Source organism: Aspergillus pseudodeflectus (assembly GCF_044049435.1).
Source record: "Aspergillus pseudodeflectus strain CBS 756.74 chromosome Unknown BJX68scaffold_25, whole genome shotgun sequence".
NCBI lineage: Eukaryota > Fungi > Ascomycota > Eurotiomycetes > Eurotiales > Aspergillaceae > Aspergillus > Aspergillus pseudodeflectus.
In genome coordinates this window covers 399521-417072 of record NW_027263801.1, presented here as the reverse complement: position 1 = coordinate 417072, position 17552 = coordinate 399521, and the positions used below count along the sequence as shown (strand labels likewise).

General features: G+C 49.5%; 7 protein-coding genes across 7 annotated transcripts; 3 read left to right on the top strand and 4 right to left on the bottom strand.

The window, feature by feature from the left end:
- Positions 1–440: 440 nt before the first annotated feature.
- BJX68DRAFT_255790 (glycosyl hydrolases family 2, TIM barrel domain-containing protein) lies at positions 441–3978 on the top strand (the record flags this gene model as incomplete). The annotated part of the gene is made up of 6 exons (XM_071043098.1): positions 441–1049; positions 1123–1145; positions 1205–1337; positions 1399–1743; positions 1807–3650; positions 3768–3978. The coding sequence occupies 6 exons, from the start codon at positions 441–443 to the stop codon at positions 3976–3978; spliced, it is 3165 nt and encodes a 1054-aa protein (XP_070898448.1).
- Positions 3979–4536: 558 nt separating this feature from the next.
- On the bottom strand, positions 4537–4803 carry BJX68DRAFT_267614 (uncharacterized protein; the record flags this gene model as incomplete). Its single annotated transcript, XM_071045859.1, has 2 exons — positions 4537–4664; positions 4725–4803. 2 exons carry the CDS (start codon positions 4801–4803, stop codon positions 4537–4539), a joined length of 207 nt encoding a protein of 68 aa, XP_070898447.1.
- Positions 4804–6887: 2084 nt separating this feature from the next.
- On the top strand, positions 6888–7267 carry BJX68DRAFT_267613 (uncharacterized protein; the record flags this gene model as incomplete). The annotated part of the gene is made up of 2 exons (XM_071045858.1): positions 6888–7014; positions 7047–7267. 2 exons carry the CDS (start codon positions 6888–6890, stop codon positions 7265–7267), a joined length of 348 nt encoding a protein of 115 aa, XP_070898446.1.
- Positions 7268–7430: 163 nt separating this feature from the next.
- Positions 7431–10500, bottom strand: BJX68DRAFT_267612 (uncharacterized protein; the record flags this gene model as incomplete). The annotated part of the gene is made up of 2 exons (XM_071045857.1): positions 7431–10002; positions 10055–10500. The coding sequence occupies 2 exons, from the start codon at positions 10498–10500 to the stop codon at positions 7431–7433; spliced, it is 3018 nt and encodes a 1005-aa protein (XP_070898445.1).
- A 2283-nt stretch (positions 10501–12783) lies between these two features.
- Positions 12784–14153, top strand: BJX68DRAFT_238644 (cell wall mannoprotein 1 family protein). Its single transcript, XM_071040395.1, has one exon. The coding sequence runs from the start codon at positions 13313–13315 to the stop codon at positions 13871–13873; it is 561 nt and encodes a 186-aa protein (XP_070898444.1). The 5' UTR covers positions 12784–13312; the 3' UTR covers positions 13874–14153.
- A 1336-nt stretch (positions 14154–15489) lies between these two features.
- On the bottom strand, positions 15490–16352 carry BJX68DRAFT_238642 (uncharacterized protein). The gene is made up of 2 exons (XM_071040394.1): positions 16009–16352; positions 15490–15924 (listed from the first exon to the last, which is right to left on the bottom strand). Exons 1-2 carry the CDS (start codon positions 16172–16174, stop codon positions 15713–15715), a joined length of 378 nt encoding a protein of 125 aa, XP_070898443.1. The 5' UTR covers positions 16175–16352; the 3' UTR covers positions 15490–15712.
- Positions 16353–16743: 391 nt separating this feature from the next.
- Positions 16744–17407, bottom strand: BJX68DRAFT_238641 (uncharacterized protein). The gene has a single exon (XM_071040393.1). The coding sequence runs from the start codon at positions 17184–17186 to the stop codon at positions 16920–16922; it is 267 nt and encodes an 88-aa protein (XP_070898442.1). The 5' UTR covers positions 17187–17407; the 3' UTR covers positions 16744–16919.
- Between the last annotated feature and the right edge of the window lie 145 nt (positions 17408–17552).

Here is a 17552-nt window from a genome sequence, read left to right as displayed (position 1 = left end):
CGAACGACAACTCTGTGCAATCAAGGTAGGTTCTGGTGGGGACTCCGTATGTGGAAGCTTCAAGCGCAGCCAAGGTCCTTGGCGATCGAGGCCTTTCATGCAAAATCGGAAGTCTCAACCACGCGCCTTGGCATAACTTTCTTTCGTGGTTCAGCTTCCCAAACAAGTGGTGCCACATGCCTAGGTATGCTGTCCACACTGCCGAAACTAATACAGTAGGGCTGCATCTATAGATGAAGAGAGGCGAGTGCCAAGATGGGCCAAGAAGTGGCATCCTGACTCGCCATTCTGTGCCAAGGGCATTCGGCTCACTTTGCTGGTTGTTGCTGTCATGTGGAGCCGATACTGGTATTAAAGTGCCTGTTACTACTCTACCTGGCCCCATAGAGCATCTCTTTCACATTATCTACCCTCCAACTCTAGACCAGTCAGCCTCAATCATGGGCCTTAGCGGAAATCACCCCAGCGCTCAGCCGGACTGGAACAATCTCAGCGTCCTTCATAAAAACACACTGCCACCTCGTTCCAATTTCTACGTCTTCAATTCCGCCCAGGATGCACTGACTTACGATCTCTATAAATCAAGAACGCTCACCCTGTCCGGGATCTGGAAATTCTACCACTCAGACAACCCATTCGAGGCACCAGAAGCCTTTTATAACCCGTCCTTTGACACTGCTCACTGGCAGGATGTGGTCGTCCCCAGTATGTGGCAGTTGGATGGCTACGGCAAGGGTCCCCAGTATACCAATGTCAACTTTCCGATTCCCGTCGACCCGCCTAATGTGCCATTCGACACAAATGAGACAGGATCATACCTCAAAAAGTTTACTGTGCAGGAGAACCTTCGAGACTCTCAGCTCCGCCTGAGATTTGAAGGTGTGGATTCTGCTTTTCATGTCTGGATCAATGGCAATGAGGTCGGTTACCATCAGGGTTCAAGAAATCCTTCCGAGTTTGACATTACTGCATTCATTGATAAAGAGGGTGACAACACCGTGGCAGTCCGTGTCTACCAGTACTGCGACGCTACTTATATCGAAGATCAGGTAAGTTTCTTTGTCCATGCAGGAGACTGTTCTCAGATACACTATTTGCTGAATCGAATCGCGATGCTCACAGGATCAATGGAGAATGAGCGGCATGTAAGTTTGAGAGATGCGAGCCATGTGATATTTGTCGTAATAAGTTAATTCATAACCAGATTTCGCGACGTTTATCTCTTTGGCTTCCCTGCCAAGTCTCGGATTGAAAACCTTTTCATCCAAACGGTCCTTGACAAGAACTACCTGAGCGCCGATTTGAGGGTCCGCGTCGACGTTACGGGGATGGGTGAAGTCAAGCTCGAACTATGGGATCCAGCCAAGAAGTTTGTTGTTGTGGCCAGCAATAACCCAGGGGGCGGCCGAATTTTCTATGCACGTCGAAACCCCTTCCAAGTGGGCCGCAGAGACTCCCACTCTGTACCACCTCGTTGTCTCGCTGAATGAGAGCACTTTTACTGCTCACCGGGTTGGCTTTCGCCAGGTGGAGATAAAGGACGGACTGATCAAAGTCAACGGCCATCGTATCGTCTTGAGAGGAGCGAACCGCCATGAGCACCACCCAAAGTTCGGCCGTGCCGTGCCGTACGAGTTTATGAGACGTGACCTGTTGCTAATGAAAATGCACAATATAAATGCCATCAGGACAGCACATCAACCCAGCGACGTCCGAATGTATGATCTGGCTGATGAGCTTGGGGTGAGTGTCTTTCTTTTGCTTTTGTCATCGAGTGAACAAGTCAGGCTCTGACAGCCGGAACAGTTCTGGATCATGGACGAAGCAGACTTGGAATGTCACGGGTTTGAAGCTATCTGCGATGCGGCCTTATCACCAGCGGACAAGGCGCTGCCCTACCCTGTGCGTCAGCTCAAGAATCGCGCCAACGCCGCCAAGTGGACGAGCGACAACCCGGATTGGGAAGAGGCCTACGTTGACCGCGCGGTGCAACTTGTACGCCGGGATCAGCTCCACCCTTCAGTCATCATCTGGTCACTAGGAAACGAATCCTTTTACGGACGTAACCACGTCTCGATGTACAATTGGGTCAAGTCGTATGATACAAGCAGATTGATACACTACGAAGGAGACCTCTACGCCCAAACAGTGGATATGTATTCGAAAATGTACCCCTCGGTCGAAGATCTCATTGCCTTTGGAAAAGACGAAACCAAGTCAAAGCCTCTTGTTCTGTGTGAATATATACACGCCATGGGCAACGGCCCTGGGAACATAAAGGAGTATATCGATACCTTTTATGCCTACCCAAAGTTGCAGGGTGGCTTCGTCTGGGAGTGGGCAAACCACGGCCTACTTAGTCAAGACAAGGCAACCGGTCTGTCATTTTACGCGTACGGCGGCGATTTTGGCGACATGCCCAACGACGGCCACTTCGCACTGGACGGTGTCCTGTTTTCCGATCATACTCCGACGCCGGGCCTCATCGAGTACAAGAAAGCGATTGAGCCTGTCAAGGTTATTTCGAACACTCATGGGAAGGCAATGATCATGAATCGGTATGATTTTATAACGCTTGACCATCTTCAATGTGTCTACACAATTCTCGATGAAGGGAGCGTGACCAGCCACACTGGCACCATTGAGATTCCTCGCGGGATCGGGCCTGGTCGAACCGCGGAACTCGCCCTTCCCCATCCAATCGCCGCATTAAGAGGCGAGAGTATACTGCGGCTTTCTTTCCGCCAACGTGAAGCCACTGCCTCTCTTCCTCTTGGACATGAGGTTGCATTTGCGGAATTGCCACTGAATGACTCCTCCTCGTTCCCTTTGATTGTTCCGACCACGCCTACTACTGGCGGCCTGAATGTGAAACACTCACCTTCGGACCAAAGCCTCACCATCTGTGCGCCAACCACAACGTGGATATTCTCTCCAATTCGTGGGCAACTACGGTCGTGGGTAAAAAATGGCAGCCAGATTATTGCAGCACCACCAGTATTCACCACGTGGCGCGCACCGACCGACAACGATGCCCGGCAGGATGGCCAGGACTGGCAGGACCGGCTCCTGCACCTCGCCAAGACGCAAACCTACGCCTGCGACTGGGGCTTTGTTGAGAACGGCGACGCTACTAGCCACGACGGAGCTGAAAATGGGAAAGGTGCATTCAAGATACGCGTGCAGCAGCGCTTCAGTCCACCTGTGTTGAGCTGGCGCATTGACCTCGACGTGACTTATTCCTTTTACGCGTCGGGGGCCGTCTCCATACGCACCATCGGCATACCACAGGGAGAAAACCTCCCCCGGACTCTCCCGAGGGTTGGATTCACCATGGAGCTGCCGTCTTCTTGGGCTAGTACTACCACTACTTCTCCTGATCATACTACTGGTTCTACCAAGTCCATTGCGGTCGATGTCGGCGGAGATCTCGATGCGGCGCTGACATGGTATGGCCGTGGTCCCGGAGAAAGCTATAGTGACAAGAAGCTCTCGCAGCGGGTTGGCAGGTACGCCGTTCAGTCCATCTCGGAGCTGTGGACAGAGTATGAGAAGCCCCAGGAGGGGTCAAACAGGACGGACACGCGCTGGCTCAAGCTCACAAACCACGACTCAAGAAGAGCAGGCAAGCGGGAGACCCTGACCGTGCAGTTCGTTGCCGATGAGGAAGGAGAAGAAGCTCCTGCTGACCGCGACGTCGACCTTGAGGGGAACAAGAGCCTGGCGCCTAGTCGCGAAAGGAAGAGCACACCTGCCAGGAAGAGAAGCCTGTTTGATTTCATGGCTAGCCACTACCGCGCCGAGGACATTGCATCGGCAAGACACCCGCACGAGCTTCGTAGTAAGAGGACTGACAATGTGGTTTTGCGGCTTGACGCTGCGCACCATGGACTGGGTAGTGGTGCCTGCGGACCCAAGACGAGGGATGAGTATGCCCTGGTCACTAAGCCGTTTGATTTTGAGCTTCTGTTGGGCTGAGCGTGGAATATATTATCATTTAAACATTTATGTACCTAGCCAATCTACTAAAGGATCGAGCTTCTCCATGGATCGACAGGATACCTTATTACTACAGAACGATTCTTTATCACCCTCGACGGTGGTACTTGCTGTCCCAGTTTTCAATCTTGTTTCTCTACTATTGTATGTTTTTGCTTCTGTCGTCAGGTTCATTGGGGTTTTCTGTTCCCCACATGGTGGCTGGCTCTGCGTCTTAGGTTGACCGGCTGGGTAGTCTATGGGTTGTCACTAACTTCAGACCTCAAAGCGGAAATAAAACTAATGGAAAGAGGGTGGATTGCTCCTAAAGCTCTCGCTTTTAGCTCGTTACTGCAGGTAGAATGACCAGAGTATGAAGACCCGAGACCCGTGCATCCCAGTCCTCAGCTGGTTTCTAAGTACATTGACAATTTCCCCCCTTTCCCCTTTTCTGCTCCAAATTCCCACCATCGCCCGTGCTATACGGCTTCCCCCTTCGTTAGACCGTCAATATCAACTGAAGGACTGTTGAGCGGAGACCAGATCCGTCGTCCGCACCTAGCAATAATTCTTCACGCAGGTGTTGTAGTTGCCCGGGTAGCAGGCCGCAAAGCACGAGCCATTGCCGTTGCAGCTGGAGGTGCAGTACCGGGATGCCAGGCTAGAGCAGTCGCTCTTGCAGCTGCCTGTAAAATTGTCAGCTTGTTTCGTAGAGGATGGTACTGTAAGATAAGGACTCAACGTACGTTTCTCAAGCGGCGCGGCGGCCGGAGCGGCAACGGTTAGGGTTGCGAGCGTAAGGGCGAAGATAGCGGCGAGCTTCATTTTGATGGTGTGGGAGGTCTGCAAGTATGTTTGGATTCAGCTGTTGAGATTGTTGAGTCACTCGGAGTGGGCTTGATCTTGTTGATGAAGGAGGATCAAGGTGGAACTACAGACAGTATTTATAGCTAAGTCTCTCTAGCTGGAGGTGAGTGGATTGACGGACCGCCGGGCCGTCATTGCGATGGTTGACGAACTCGTTTTAGAGGTTCTTTTGTTTCTCTCCCTCGGTGGCGAACAGCGTCTGCAAGTTCTGGATACGAGCGCGGGGATCCCCACGGGGATCCTGCAGCGATCTCGTATCAAAATTAAAATGTCTGAGCATTGGATCCGCCAAGCGGGATCTAGACCAAATCTATCGCGGAAGCTTTATATGAGCTCGTGTGACGAAGGTTCGTGGAATGAGTCAGCTCTGTTCACTGGTGGAACTGTCCTGCCTCTGTCTTTCTGTAGTCATCGGCATATAGGTACTGAGGTCGCCTAATCTGGACACATTTCGCGAATCTACTCTGCAGGTTTGAGCTGATGTACCTCCGTTCCTCAATTGTATGCGAGCGGCTGTCGCTTTGGGCTTTCGGGGAGCAAAGGTTTAGGGAATCTCCGTGTCTGTTGCAGTAAATGGTGCGATCACCGAGCTGTGTGAGACCAAAAGGGGCATCTCCAGCCACATGTAGGTACTAGCTAGAAACACGTTCGAGGAGCTGAGTACTGCCGATGACCTTGATGCCGTTATCGTCTTCATCACGCGCGAGTGCATAGGCGATGAGGCTAATCGCTGCCAATGCGAGACTGCTTGTGCGATGGCTTTCGAGGTTAGGTCCGTTGCTGAGTTCCGCAAGAGCTGGAATGGCAAAGCACGGAACCTGCAGGTCGCCAAAATTGACTCTTTTTGTGTCACGGACTCTGTTCGCGTAGTGATCCACGAAGTGTCCGATGGCTTCTTCATGTGGGGTCTCTCTCTGCCTGCTTTTCCCTCTCCTTCCACCAGGACTTTGAGGACGCGCCCATCTTCAAAAAATGTATACTCGTTTGCGATGGAGTACAACATTGCACATTGAGGTGCACCTCTTCCTCCATCTCCTTCCTGGGCTCTTGAGTGACTCAGTCAAAGCTGACCCAGAATGCCCATTGTTTATCCTCTACTGCCTTCCTGGTTCCATTTTCATACTCCAAAACACCATCGGTAATAGGGGAACCAGCCCCCCCTAAATCCCCTGGCGGGCAAATAAAGTACGTAACACTCTACAGATGAAGATGCGGCCGCTTTTTACACAGGCGGTCATCGTCGTGCGTGAGTTGCGACTCGGCTCGTTCTGTTGGGGGTCATGCTTGCTGGTTGCTGGCGAACTGGTGATTGACGGGTGCTGGTGAAATAAATTTACTTGGATAGGGCCGATGGTAATAAGGGCATCAGAGCGTACGATGAGAGAAGGGGAATGTCCAAGAGTCGGGCTCGAAGAATATATGTCAGGTTCTTCACCTCATCCTCGTACGAGACTCGGAACTGTTCCGCGTATGGACACCCCCTCTATACATGGTAAGCCCTGTCAAATCAACGAATTGAGAGCGCATATAGAGTTCAAGATTTCTGACCTTCGACGGCCGTCCCGTATCTTCCAGCTTCTCGTTGGTGTCGCCATCGGGTTCGCATATCCTGGAAAATACAGTCATAAACCCTCACTCCTTCCACTGGAACAAGTACTCTTCTGAGAAATAGGCCTCCGTTGTATGTAAGGCCTTTCATACTCTGAAGCACGGCCATCATGGTGTTTTGAAGGCGCAAATGCTCGTGCAACCGCACTCCTATGTTGGCTCATTGTGGGTGTATTTTCCGGATTTCCTCCAATGACTAGCTAGTCAGAGGCTATCCTTCCATTAGAATGCTCTATTTGCGTAACTGCTGCACTATAAAACTTACTCGGCGTAATATAGAGCACAGAGGGCTCAGAGCACTATCCATTGAATCAGCGTATAGTATTCAGTGGAATAGTGGGCAGGTGTGCAGGGCTAACTCGAGGATCTATGTGCATGCTTCGGTGGCGGATGAATTCATTACGCTCTTCGAGGGGAGGTTTTGGGATGTTAGTATGGGCGATCCCACTGATCCGAGTGTCAACCATGGTCCACAGGCTGATGAGATCCAATACAACCTCGTGAAGCAGTACATCGAGTTGGGCAAGCGGGATGGCGAGCTCATCCTCGGTGGTGGTCCTGGTGCTGATGGAAAGGAAGGCTACCAGAAACAGGGGTACTTCGTCGAACCCACAATTTCACCCGGAGACCGGAAAATGCCCAGATTATGAAAGAGGAGATCTTCGGCCCCGTTGTGAGCTTCAATGTCTTTGAGGAAGCGGATGTCATTCGCCTCGGTCTACACGCGGGACGTGAGCCGTGCAATGCGAATGGCTACGGCTATGGAGGCGGGTACCGTGGGAATCAACTGCACGAGTCCGTCAGGGGGATTTGATATGCGGTTTGGCGGTTTTAAAGCGAGTGGGATTGGAAGGGAGGGGATTCATCATAGTCTCGAGAACTATCTCGAGACGAAAACTGTGCTTATGAGTGTTGATCAAAATAACCTATTTATGGGTGCACCCTGATAAGAAATACGGATTGCCCAGTGTTTAATATTACAACTTTTCGAACAGCAAAAAACACTCGTGACGGATTCGCATTCGCCTCCAAAATCTCAGTTTATCCGACAATCGGACGGTGACCTTCCCCCCATATAGTGCAAAAAGCTCATCGAGCTTATCTGCGTACTCTGCGTTATACGCTCTCGCCTTTTTATTGATTGCCACACGTACTGAAAGGTACTCTCCCTCGTCGTCGACGATGAAATAATTCAGGGAAGCACCGTGGTCCAATAAAAGCGTCAGAACATCAAGCAGTGCTTTAAACCACTCATAGGGCACCTCATATATCCCCGTTGCAGTTGGTGGTGCGACAAGGCGTGCTAGAAGCCCATGCCAAGGCGACTCATACGAGAAGATTGTCCGGCGACCAGGGTTGAATCCGTGTTTCAGGAGCAGCGAAATCATAGCGGGGCTGGGTGGCCTAGACGCAACAATTGACCAAAGCATGCTAGGTTTGTCCGGAACAAAGAGTGCTTTTAATGGCCAGACCATATCCCAGTTGTACCGCAATGCTGCCCGGCAAAACATATCAAGATCGTCCTCGAAAGACCCAGACCGCAAGTGGAGGTTCTTAAGGTATTGTTCCATGTATGGTACCAGACTCCATTTTACCGCGATTAGTGGAAACACTTGATCTAGGTCTCTGGGGTCACCGTGATACCGCGCATCCAAAGGAATTGGCCGATCAGGTTCGAGGCCATGTGCTGCCTGGAGACAGTGTGTAAACTTTTCCCCAAAAATACGCAGTATCGTGATATATTTTTGGGGGTTCTGTCCGGAGTCGTAGCGGGCATGACACAGGGCAGTGCAGCCAAGTGTGAGGAAACGGTCACCCGTCATTATGCCCGAAAAACTTTGAAGGACAAAGGATTCGAGCATCGCCGTGTGTGGATCCCAATTGCCTCCTCGGGTTGCCCACGTGGAAACCCTGGCACCATGGCGCGCCAGCCTAAGATAATCTCGGACTGAACGATGTATATAACCAACTCTTCCCGTATAACCAGTAGTCTCGACAAGACCAGCACAGTAGACCTTCAGTTGGTCTTCCATTTGTTGGCACAGATGATTTATTCCTTCTTCGCTCGCAGGTAGTTGATTCACTTCGGGTACAGACTCTGGGGATACACGCAATGCAAGTGCAGCGCTGAAAGTGTCAAGCCAACCTATATGGACTGCCCTGCCTTTCCATGTGCTCTCCACCAGCTGTGAGGCCTCAATGAGCTGGAAAACTTTGGCGGCCCGTTCCTGATACAGAGGCTCGATACTATTCAACATATTGTCGTATAGATCGCCTAGGTCATCAGGAATGACTGAAAGCCTTTCCTGGAGGTCTTTAATGGTGTCTCGGTTACCGAGGCCCTTCATAAGAGATGCTATCACCAGTCGAACCCAGAGAAATACCCCATCAGACCTCTGGAGAACACTCTTGATGAGTTCCGATGCCTTTTCTGGTTCATTCTGGCTGAGGACACAAAAGTACCGGTTTTCAGTCAGGGTCGCAGTTACATACGCCTTGATATCTTCATAGGTGAAATCCTGGAGACGGAATGAGGGTGAGGGGCCAAATACATCCTTAAAGGCCAGTAGTGGCCTGCTTGAGAGACAGGCCTTTATCCCTCTACAGGCGGATATATTCTGAAAGAATTCGGCAATATCGTGGTGATCACCTTCATATTCGTCTAGCCCGTCAATAATAAGACAGACCTTTTTATGCATGATGCCCTGATGAGCAAGCTTTTCAAAACCGCATGTCAGCTCTGCCAACGACCAAGGGTCGGGCACCTCGACGTTGCGATAGGAAAACGGCCTGGATAAATCGGAATAAATCCTAGCCCAGCGCACAGGAAAAAGGACCGGCGTTAGTGTCTTATCTTGTAGGATAATCTCGTGTAACAGCGAGCGAAGGAGTCCGATTTGAGATCGTTGCTCGGGCGCGCCGCTCAACCAGAAGTAGAATCTTCCGGTAATTAGATTATCATTTCCCGCCCATTCCTCCAACAGCGAGTGGACTTCGGGTTCTTGGAATATATATTTCATGAGAGTTGACTTTCCAGATGCAGCCTTGCCATTGATCCAATACACGCCGTGGCCTTGACGAAGCCAGTTCACAAACCTGCGGCCCAAGGGAGATCGATCGCTAAGGATCCATTTGAAAGTTTCCTGGTGGGCTTCCAGAATTGCTTCTTCACGGTCCTTGATTGCTGGGTACGATAGTTGGCAAAGAAGCTCTTCAGTGACCCAATAGTTCATATCAAGTTGACGCGTTGCGCCGCCTGGATTACCTTGGGCCTGTTTCGACGACGAGATCACGCTGTCAAGAAAAGTAGTCTTCTTGACCTCTTTCCATGACGCTGTGGACTTTGCCCTCTCAATTTGATTGACCGCGGCTAGTGTTCGAGCCTGGTCTTGCGCGATCAAGTCAATCTTTCCAAGTAGTTGAGCGATGGCTATACCCTGTGCCTCTAATTTGTCTTCGTGGCTGGACAGGGCTGTAATCAAATCTCGGGTGGCTTGATCAATGCTAACTGTACTGGACTGTGTTGAGGTAAGAGTATGTAGTTGAGCCCTATTCTTCCTGGTAAGCCACGTAACATATCCTCCCCTGAAAACATCCTTACCTGAGATCCACGACTAAATGCATTTGTATCGCTGATCTCATCTCCGACAATTGTCTCATGGTACCCCGAATGTCACTTTCGGAGAATGCTGATTTCACGGCCTGGCAAAAGCTCTTATACTTTGTCTTTTTCCCGTGAACTCTCAACTTCTCGAAGCGAGCCAGAAGCTTCGAGGTAACATCGGAGGATTCATTGAGAAGGGTTTGCAGCGAGTCATCATCGATTAAAGTAGCCGAGGCGGGGCTTTTGCTGCTAGACTGGAGCTTGTAATCCTCGAGACGCTGTGTTATTCTGTGGAGGTCCGCGGTGACTAGCTCGCACTGTTGGAAAATGGTGACGTTTCCAGTCGACTTGTAGAGCTCGTGGGTCGTCGTAAAGATTTTCCAGCCAAAGTCGACGACCTGAATTATGGTTCCTGCCAGAGATAATGCAGCGAGGGCCTCCATGATTAGTTAGACTGGTCTGCATATGCATTCGAGCTCCTGGTGTTAATTCGATCATGGCAAGAGCGATAAAGGAGGTCGCAAAGCTGAGCACGAGTTGAGCGGAGCTCAGTTGGGATAATCCACCAAAATCAGTCTGAACCAGAATTCTCCTAGTTGACGAATTAGATCGGCTTCCAACCGGACATATACTATGTTATTCTACACATACAAATGCCGGTTCCCTGGGTAGGGTACGGTCGGGACTAGACTAGAGAGGTCACATGCCAGCCATGCCACCCACCCATTATGTCACTGTTCCACCACCAATCGGTAGTAGCATAATTTGAGTAAGCCATGTAACTTCTGTAAGTACAAAAAATCTACCTGAATAACTGGTCTTAGTGGTCCCGTTTCCAGGCCGTTCAATGTACAGGCTTAACCGACTGTTTTCATTGAGGCACTTGGATCCGAGACAATGCTACTGCTATTACAGGTCACCAAAAAGGTGAACCTTTGCAGAAGCTTCACCATATACGAGATCTTTCACTACTATAGGTCAAATTTTCCCTCTTTAACCACAACTGCAAGTGAGCTACCCAGTGCCGAGAGTCGATATATATATCATGGCGACTTCGTTCGTCGGTGGGGGACTTTCCACCCCATACCAGGATCGACTGTGCTATCGTGTTTGCCATGCTCGCTAAACATCAGTCCCAGACATCACCTGAGATGACATTACCCGCAGGTGATATGTACCTCTATCCCACACCGGGCGGCCACGGGCGACTGCATGGCGACTCGGTTCATACTAGATATTGCCAGTGCCTAGGGAGCCGTATAGCACTCATATACTCAGAGAGTTTGGCAAGCGCTTCCACGCTGAAACAGGAGGGTTGCGCTTGATTCAAAAGTATAGGCTCTATGAAGTCTTCACTGAAGCTCGTCGGACTGCCAGGACGACCACAGATTGGCTTGCTACTGAGCCAGAGGATATTCTCAGTTGAGCTTTGCGAAATTGTAGAACATGGACTGATACGCTCGCCGAAGATTTGGGCAAACGACATTAGGAAGCACAGGCCAATCTAAATTTCAAGAAATCAAATCCTCTCCTTTTAAGAATCTGCGTGTGTAGATGAGCGAAGTTTGCGAATGTATGAGATGAGAACATGTCCTCATCACAGAGGCTGTCACAGAGGACATCTCCGATAGGTCGCAAGTATTATCACAGGGACTGCTGGATTTATTACCAGGTTGCAGGTCAGCCAGGGTTTTTTTGGTTGCTTAAGATAAAATGGCTTATATAATAGTCTTGGTAGTTAAGTAACCTATAACTAAGCTTAAAAAATTATTTTAAATAACCTATTTTAAAGTTTTTACTAATACTATTATTTACTTAATTAATAGCTACTCCATTTACTAATATAAGTTAATTAATTAAAAAGTTTTTAATAATTATTATTACTTTTTTTATATTTTAACTATTAATTTATTAGTTTAAAATAGTATTAGTAATACCTTAAAATAATTACTAGCTACTTTTAGCTTCCTAATTATAAAAAGGTAAGTTTTATATTATTTATTTAATTATTTTAATTATCTATAAACTATTTATAAGCTATTTACTAACTACTAGTAAATTATTTATAAATTACTTAAAATAAAAATAACTACCTTTACTTTTACTATAATAAGGTATTTTATAGAATCCCTAACTATATAAAAATAAATATAAGTATTATTTATTAACTACTTTTTAATTATTTACTAATTATTTATAAACTACTTAGTATAATTATAAATTAATAAATAATTTATATAGCCATAGTAGTTTATATAAGGATACTTTTGTTATGAACCTAGCAAGGCGGGCTTGCGGGGCAGAAACCAGGGACAACTGTCAGTCAGAGACTGCGGCCCGGGAAGGGCTTCGGTCTGGGATGGACCGCTGCCAAGGGAAGATAGCAGTCAGGGTTAGACTGCAGACAACTGGGGAATCACGGTCTTGGGCGGACAGTGGTCAGGGAGTGACAGCGGTCTGGGGCGAGACCGCTGTCGCTCAACCGCCCACGGTCCACCAATGCGCAAATGTTACAGAGTAATTTAAGTAATTACTAAATATTTAAGCCCTTTGTAACTTTAAAAATAAAAATATTAAATTTCAAAATATTTTAGTGATTTTTTTTAACCCTTGCTTAAGATATTCTGCTTAATAATAGCCTTAGCATCATGTGTTTTGGGGTGACACTTATATGAGCTCTGCGGGTAGCTCGGAGGAGCTGTGTACTCATTTATTACAATGTAGATGTGACCTCCTTCTCTTAATAAGCAGGGAAGGGTGGAAACTTTGTAGGCTTCAAGGATCAACGGTGACCTCTACGCTAGGTAATTTCCCCAGCTTACCTGATTAGGAAAATGGAAAGTTCGTCCCGAGCACTAAGCCAATGATACAGTGATGGACCCCTGTCAGACAGTTTAGAGTTTACATTATTCCCTCAGCAAGTTCACCGGACAGAGAATTGGTTTTCTGCCTATCAATGGGAACCACACTACTCACTGTAGTCTTCCAGGCCCTGCAGGACCAAAGGCAACGAAGTCTCTGAGAAACAGACTTCCAATTACACTTTCGACACTTGGTCTTCTTCAGCACAAATTGGGGTACCTGTGATTTTGGTTACGGCCGGAAACCCTCATGCTGCCCTCTTTCATATGCCCATTTGACCGTTGAGAGCCTCGGGTCACAGTAGGCGCTTTTCGCATAAGAGGCCAGTCAGCACGTCTCAGGTTGGGATGTTCTAATTCTCTACTGTAATCAATCGTTGCTGTCCTGTGCAAAATGACTTCTTCAGTATATCTCCTTGCCTTGACTTTGCTCCTTCAATTCCAAGCATGTCTTGCCGTCCCTCATCAAGCACGAACTGTGAATGACATCCTGTCGGGCCTGCAGTCAATCAACAACCAACTCGACACCCTCAGCGCCTCGCTCCGCAACTTCAGTGGCGGCCTCGAGGGCACCCTGGCTGCCCTTCAAATCCAAGGCCAAACAATGGACCTCGTTCACATTATCGACGATGCCACGGGGGCGACGAACGGAACCTCCAACCTCAACCAGGCAGACTCCATCACCGTCACGAACCGTGTCGTACAACTGCAGGACGATATCTTCTCTACACTAGACCTCCTCGAGGAGAAAAAGCCAGCGTTTGATACCGCCGTTCTGGGACTCGCGTCGGCGAGCATCTTGGTCAGGGCGGATCTGGAAGCACTGCAGTCGTCCACGAGGCTCCTTGGAAATGCGATTGTGCAGCGCTTGGTTGCGTCTCTGAGAAGTCTGGGGCCACTGATTACGGGCAACATTGATTTTCACTTTTCTCATGCCCTTCGGCGTTATGCTTGATGGGCTTGTTTATCTGACCAACCGTGAACAACCGGAATTGGCTGGGATGAGACAGATGGACGTCAGGTAGAGCGAGCTATTGCGAGCCAAGAATATGGGGAGCTGGGTAGTTGAACTCTTTGCTGGATAACATGTGTGCATGACTGCGAATGGAGATTAATTTTAGTGCTAGGTTCGTGTAGCCAACCATTGATTGCTGTACGTATTGGGCTTCGTTTCAGTTTGGCTTGCTACACTTGCTTGAGCGTCCATCATCAAGCAATGAGTCTGTTCGCTCGAACCATTGGGCTTTCTTGTATCCTTAACGTATCTTCATAACATATCTGGTGCCATGTGACGCCCGGTTCTCCGGTAAGAAACTACAGCACTTTCCAAATCTGCTTAGATGCGAAGGCTGAGGAAAGCAATGGATGGAGGTTAGATTCGACCGCCGCTGCATTTGCTGTGAGTGCACTTTTCTAGTCCACGTGCCGAGCCAGGCTGCCCCTGTGAAAACTCCCTAGTCCTCCGACTACGGTCAACTCTCACTTTATCTGCGTGAGAGTGAAGTCACAGTGATTCTGAGCCTTCGCAAGGAAAACACCAAATTAGCAATGGTTAAGACAGTAGCGGCTCCCAGGGGCTCCCCTCCACGGTTTTATTGCCAGTTTTTCGGAGAGCCGCTCGACCGGCTGGGCCTTGGTTGGCTGGATTGGGCAGCTGTGAATAGCACCCTAGCCTTGGGCTGCTACCAGGCACCTGAGCAAATGGCGCCATTCAAACATCAGCTGTCCAAGATATCACTAATTATGGTGTCCGATGATTCGTCAACGAGCAGGCGCCAAAACGAGAACGGAACATCCCCGGAACTATATAAATCGTCCTGTCCTAAATCCTTTGAGTATGAATCCATCACATCCAAGCATCATAACGATAGCATGCATTTTCCCTACTAGTATTCCCCTAAGCTATCGCTTTCTCAATCACGATGAAGTTCTCCATCATCGCCCTTATCGTCGCCACCGCTGCCGTTCCATCGGCGCTCCCGCAACCACAAACCGACGCTCCTCCCCAGCCCCAAGAGGGGGACGTTGAAGCCGCCGGGTTCCCAAGCCACAGCTGGAAGAAGCCTGCCCCTCAGTAGGAGAAGACTGAAGAGCGACGTTGAGGCAGTAGGGTTCCCGACCTACTCCTGGAAGGAATAGAGGAGGGATCCCTACAGATAAGCCCCCCTGCCTGCTTGGTGGGACCCCATCAGCACCCGGCGTCGGGATCTAGTAAGGAATATCTTGGCTATAGCCAATTTGCGCAATCTACGGGCTCCCTGGAGAATATATTGGCAATCTACTTACTGGGCCGTGCTATAATTATCTGACGGGGTTGCGAATCTGGGTGTCAGGGGATACTGGTAGTAGGGACCCTGTGCATTGACGGCCTTGATTAGATACGCACTCAACTCAATGAAATATATTGTCTATCTCAGCAGTATGTGCGTGTTATAGCTCAACTCCAACGGGTACTAGCGTGAGACTAGGTATTCAATTCTCATAAATTGATGTGTAGCGATTCTTGAAACGCTGTATTAAGCTAGCTCCAGATAAGCCTGCTTGCACATTATATCTATCAATGGGCATATACTCATTCACGTTGTATGTATCTGTGATTTTCTAATCTGCGAGTTGGCAAACTAGCTCGGGCTTATTCGACCAAAACATATATTCCTTCCAGTGATGCAAAAAGAAACAAGCGCGCGTCGAATGCATTCTACGAGATTAAGAATTTTGTAATCCGTCTCTTCTCGCCCACAAATTTCCCAGTGACTGTCCATCTCCCCCCGCTAATCATAAACTGAACAAACTCTTATGACGAAGCAGAGGTGCTCGGCTCCGACCCCGTCGTCGGCCCGCTCGGGTCCCCAATCATCTCCGCAATCCCCGCAGCCTGACATTCCTCTGCAGCAGCGGCATTCGAAACAACGCACTGATTCATGCAGTCCGCATACTGCGCAGGGCCATTTTGCTGCTGGACCACATGGCAGAGCTCATGACATAGTGTATAGCTGTCGCCGGAGCCTGTCGAGATATGAGGTTAGTTTGTGCCATGCTGTGCTTTCGCGAGTTGAGATTGTGGAAATAGTGCAAGCAAGAGGGACGTACAGTTCTGGCCGACGGTCTGGGCGCCGGGATTGCCACCGGTGATGATGTTGATGTCGTCGACATCGATACCCCAGTCTGCTGGGAGAAGTGGCTTTGTTGGTTGTGTTTGGGGAACTGGGAGGGCGGTTGCGGTCATGGAGATGAGGAGGATGGAGACGAGAAACATTGTGGTGGGTTGGTTGGTTGAATGTAAGTTGGTTGGTTGGATGATTCAAGAACGAAGAGTCGAGGGCCCTGTAAAGGCTTTTATTTTCCTTGCGCGTTGTTTGAGCAGTGAAAAGAACGATCAAAAGGTATTCCGTTGGTATTTATACCCGCAGCACATGTATTCAGGCAGGCAGTGCGCTCCGCATCGCTGAGCGACAACACTGGCAGGTGGGGCGGACTTGAATTAGGGGAGGGCAGAATAATCTTGGGGTAGATCTAAGGCGTCCTATTTTCATCGCTTCCATCCCACAAGGGTCGCGCCGCAGTCGCTGCATGGGGCGGAAACTGAACCCCTGGCGAGGGCTCCGCCACCATTTGGCGCAGCATTCCTCACCCATGCATGATATGCCGCCCGCCCCAACCCAAGACATTGGGGCCAAAAAGATGCTGCGAGTATGGCATGATATCCTGGGGAGTTGCATGCATTGCCCGTTTGTCAACGCCTCATAAGGTGAGCGTGCTGGATATACTCCCTGGTTCCCATCCTGAGTACTACTTCCTATGATAAGGACATTGAGCTCCTGATATTCAAAACCCCGGCTACCATTTAGCGCTGCCTGGTCTTTATATTTGAAGCATTAACATCAGAATCGTAGTCCACGCCATCATCGGCATCAGAATACGCCGCGAAATCCTCAAACGCAGTAAATCGCCCATAGGCACCTCATTATTCTCGTCATCCTCATACTCAACGTGTTCCTCTTCTACCTCGTACTCGCTATCCGAACAGCCTCCTCAAACTCACTATCATCGTCGTCTTCATCATATTCGTCCTTTTCACTATCGCTGCCCCGAGCAGGCGGCTTGAATGTTTCGGTGGCAAGAGGGTCTGTACAGCCTTTTTCCCATAGCATTTCCATGATGGGCTCTCCGCGACGATGCCGACTTTCCTTAGCATAAACCCAGGCGTTCTTATCCCTCCAATCCACCGTGCGCACGTCTATGTTCGGGTCGTCCAGTAGCAGGCGCATGATTGTCTCGGCGCCTTTTCGCGCAGCAACAATTAGGGGCGTGCTCCCTTGTTGTCCGCGTAACTCACATTCGCATGTAGCAGGAGTATTTGTGCAATTTTGTCCGATTCTTTATCGCGGCAGGCGGGGCCACATTGTTCCGAGAAGCGCCTGGCGATACAAGTCCCTGCGCGCGAGGTATGCGATTGTGCCGAGTCCGGTCGCGAGAGAGAATGCATGGCTAGCAGCTTAAAGAGATCAAGGTACTTGTAGTCTGTAGCATAAAATAGGGCAGTCTTTGCGTCCTCGTCCACCCGAGCGGATCATGCTTATCTGGGAAGGCTGTCAGCAGATACTCGGCAGCCTCGGTGCAGCCGGACCGGGCAA

Excerpts from the sequence above, each read along its gene's own strand:
- BJX68DRAFT_238642 (XM_071040394.1), bottom strand. The coding sequence starts at position 16,174 with ATGTTTCTCGTCTCCATCCTCCTCATCTCCATGACCGCAACCGCCCTC. Across the intron at positions 15,925-16,008 it reads CCAGACCGTCGGCCAGAACT|GCTCCGGCGACAGCTATACA; the intron begins GTACGTCCCTCT and ends ATATCTCGACAG.
- BJX68DRAFT_238641 (XM_071040393.1), bottom strand. The coding sequence starts at position 17,186 with ATGCGCCTGCTACTGGACGACCCGAACATAGACGTGCGCACGGTGGAT.
- BJX68DRAFT_238644 (XM_071040395.1), top strand. The coding sequence starts at position 13,313 with ATGACTTCTTCAGTATATCTCCTTGCCTTGACTTTGCTCCTTCAATTC.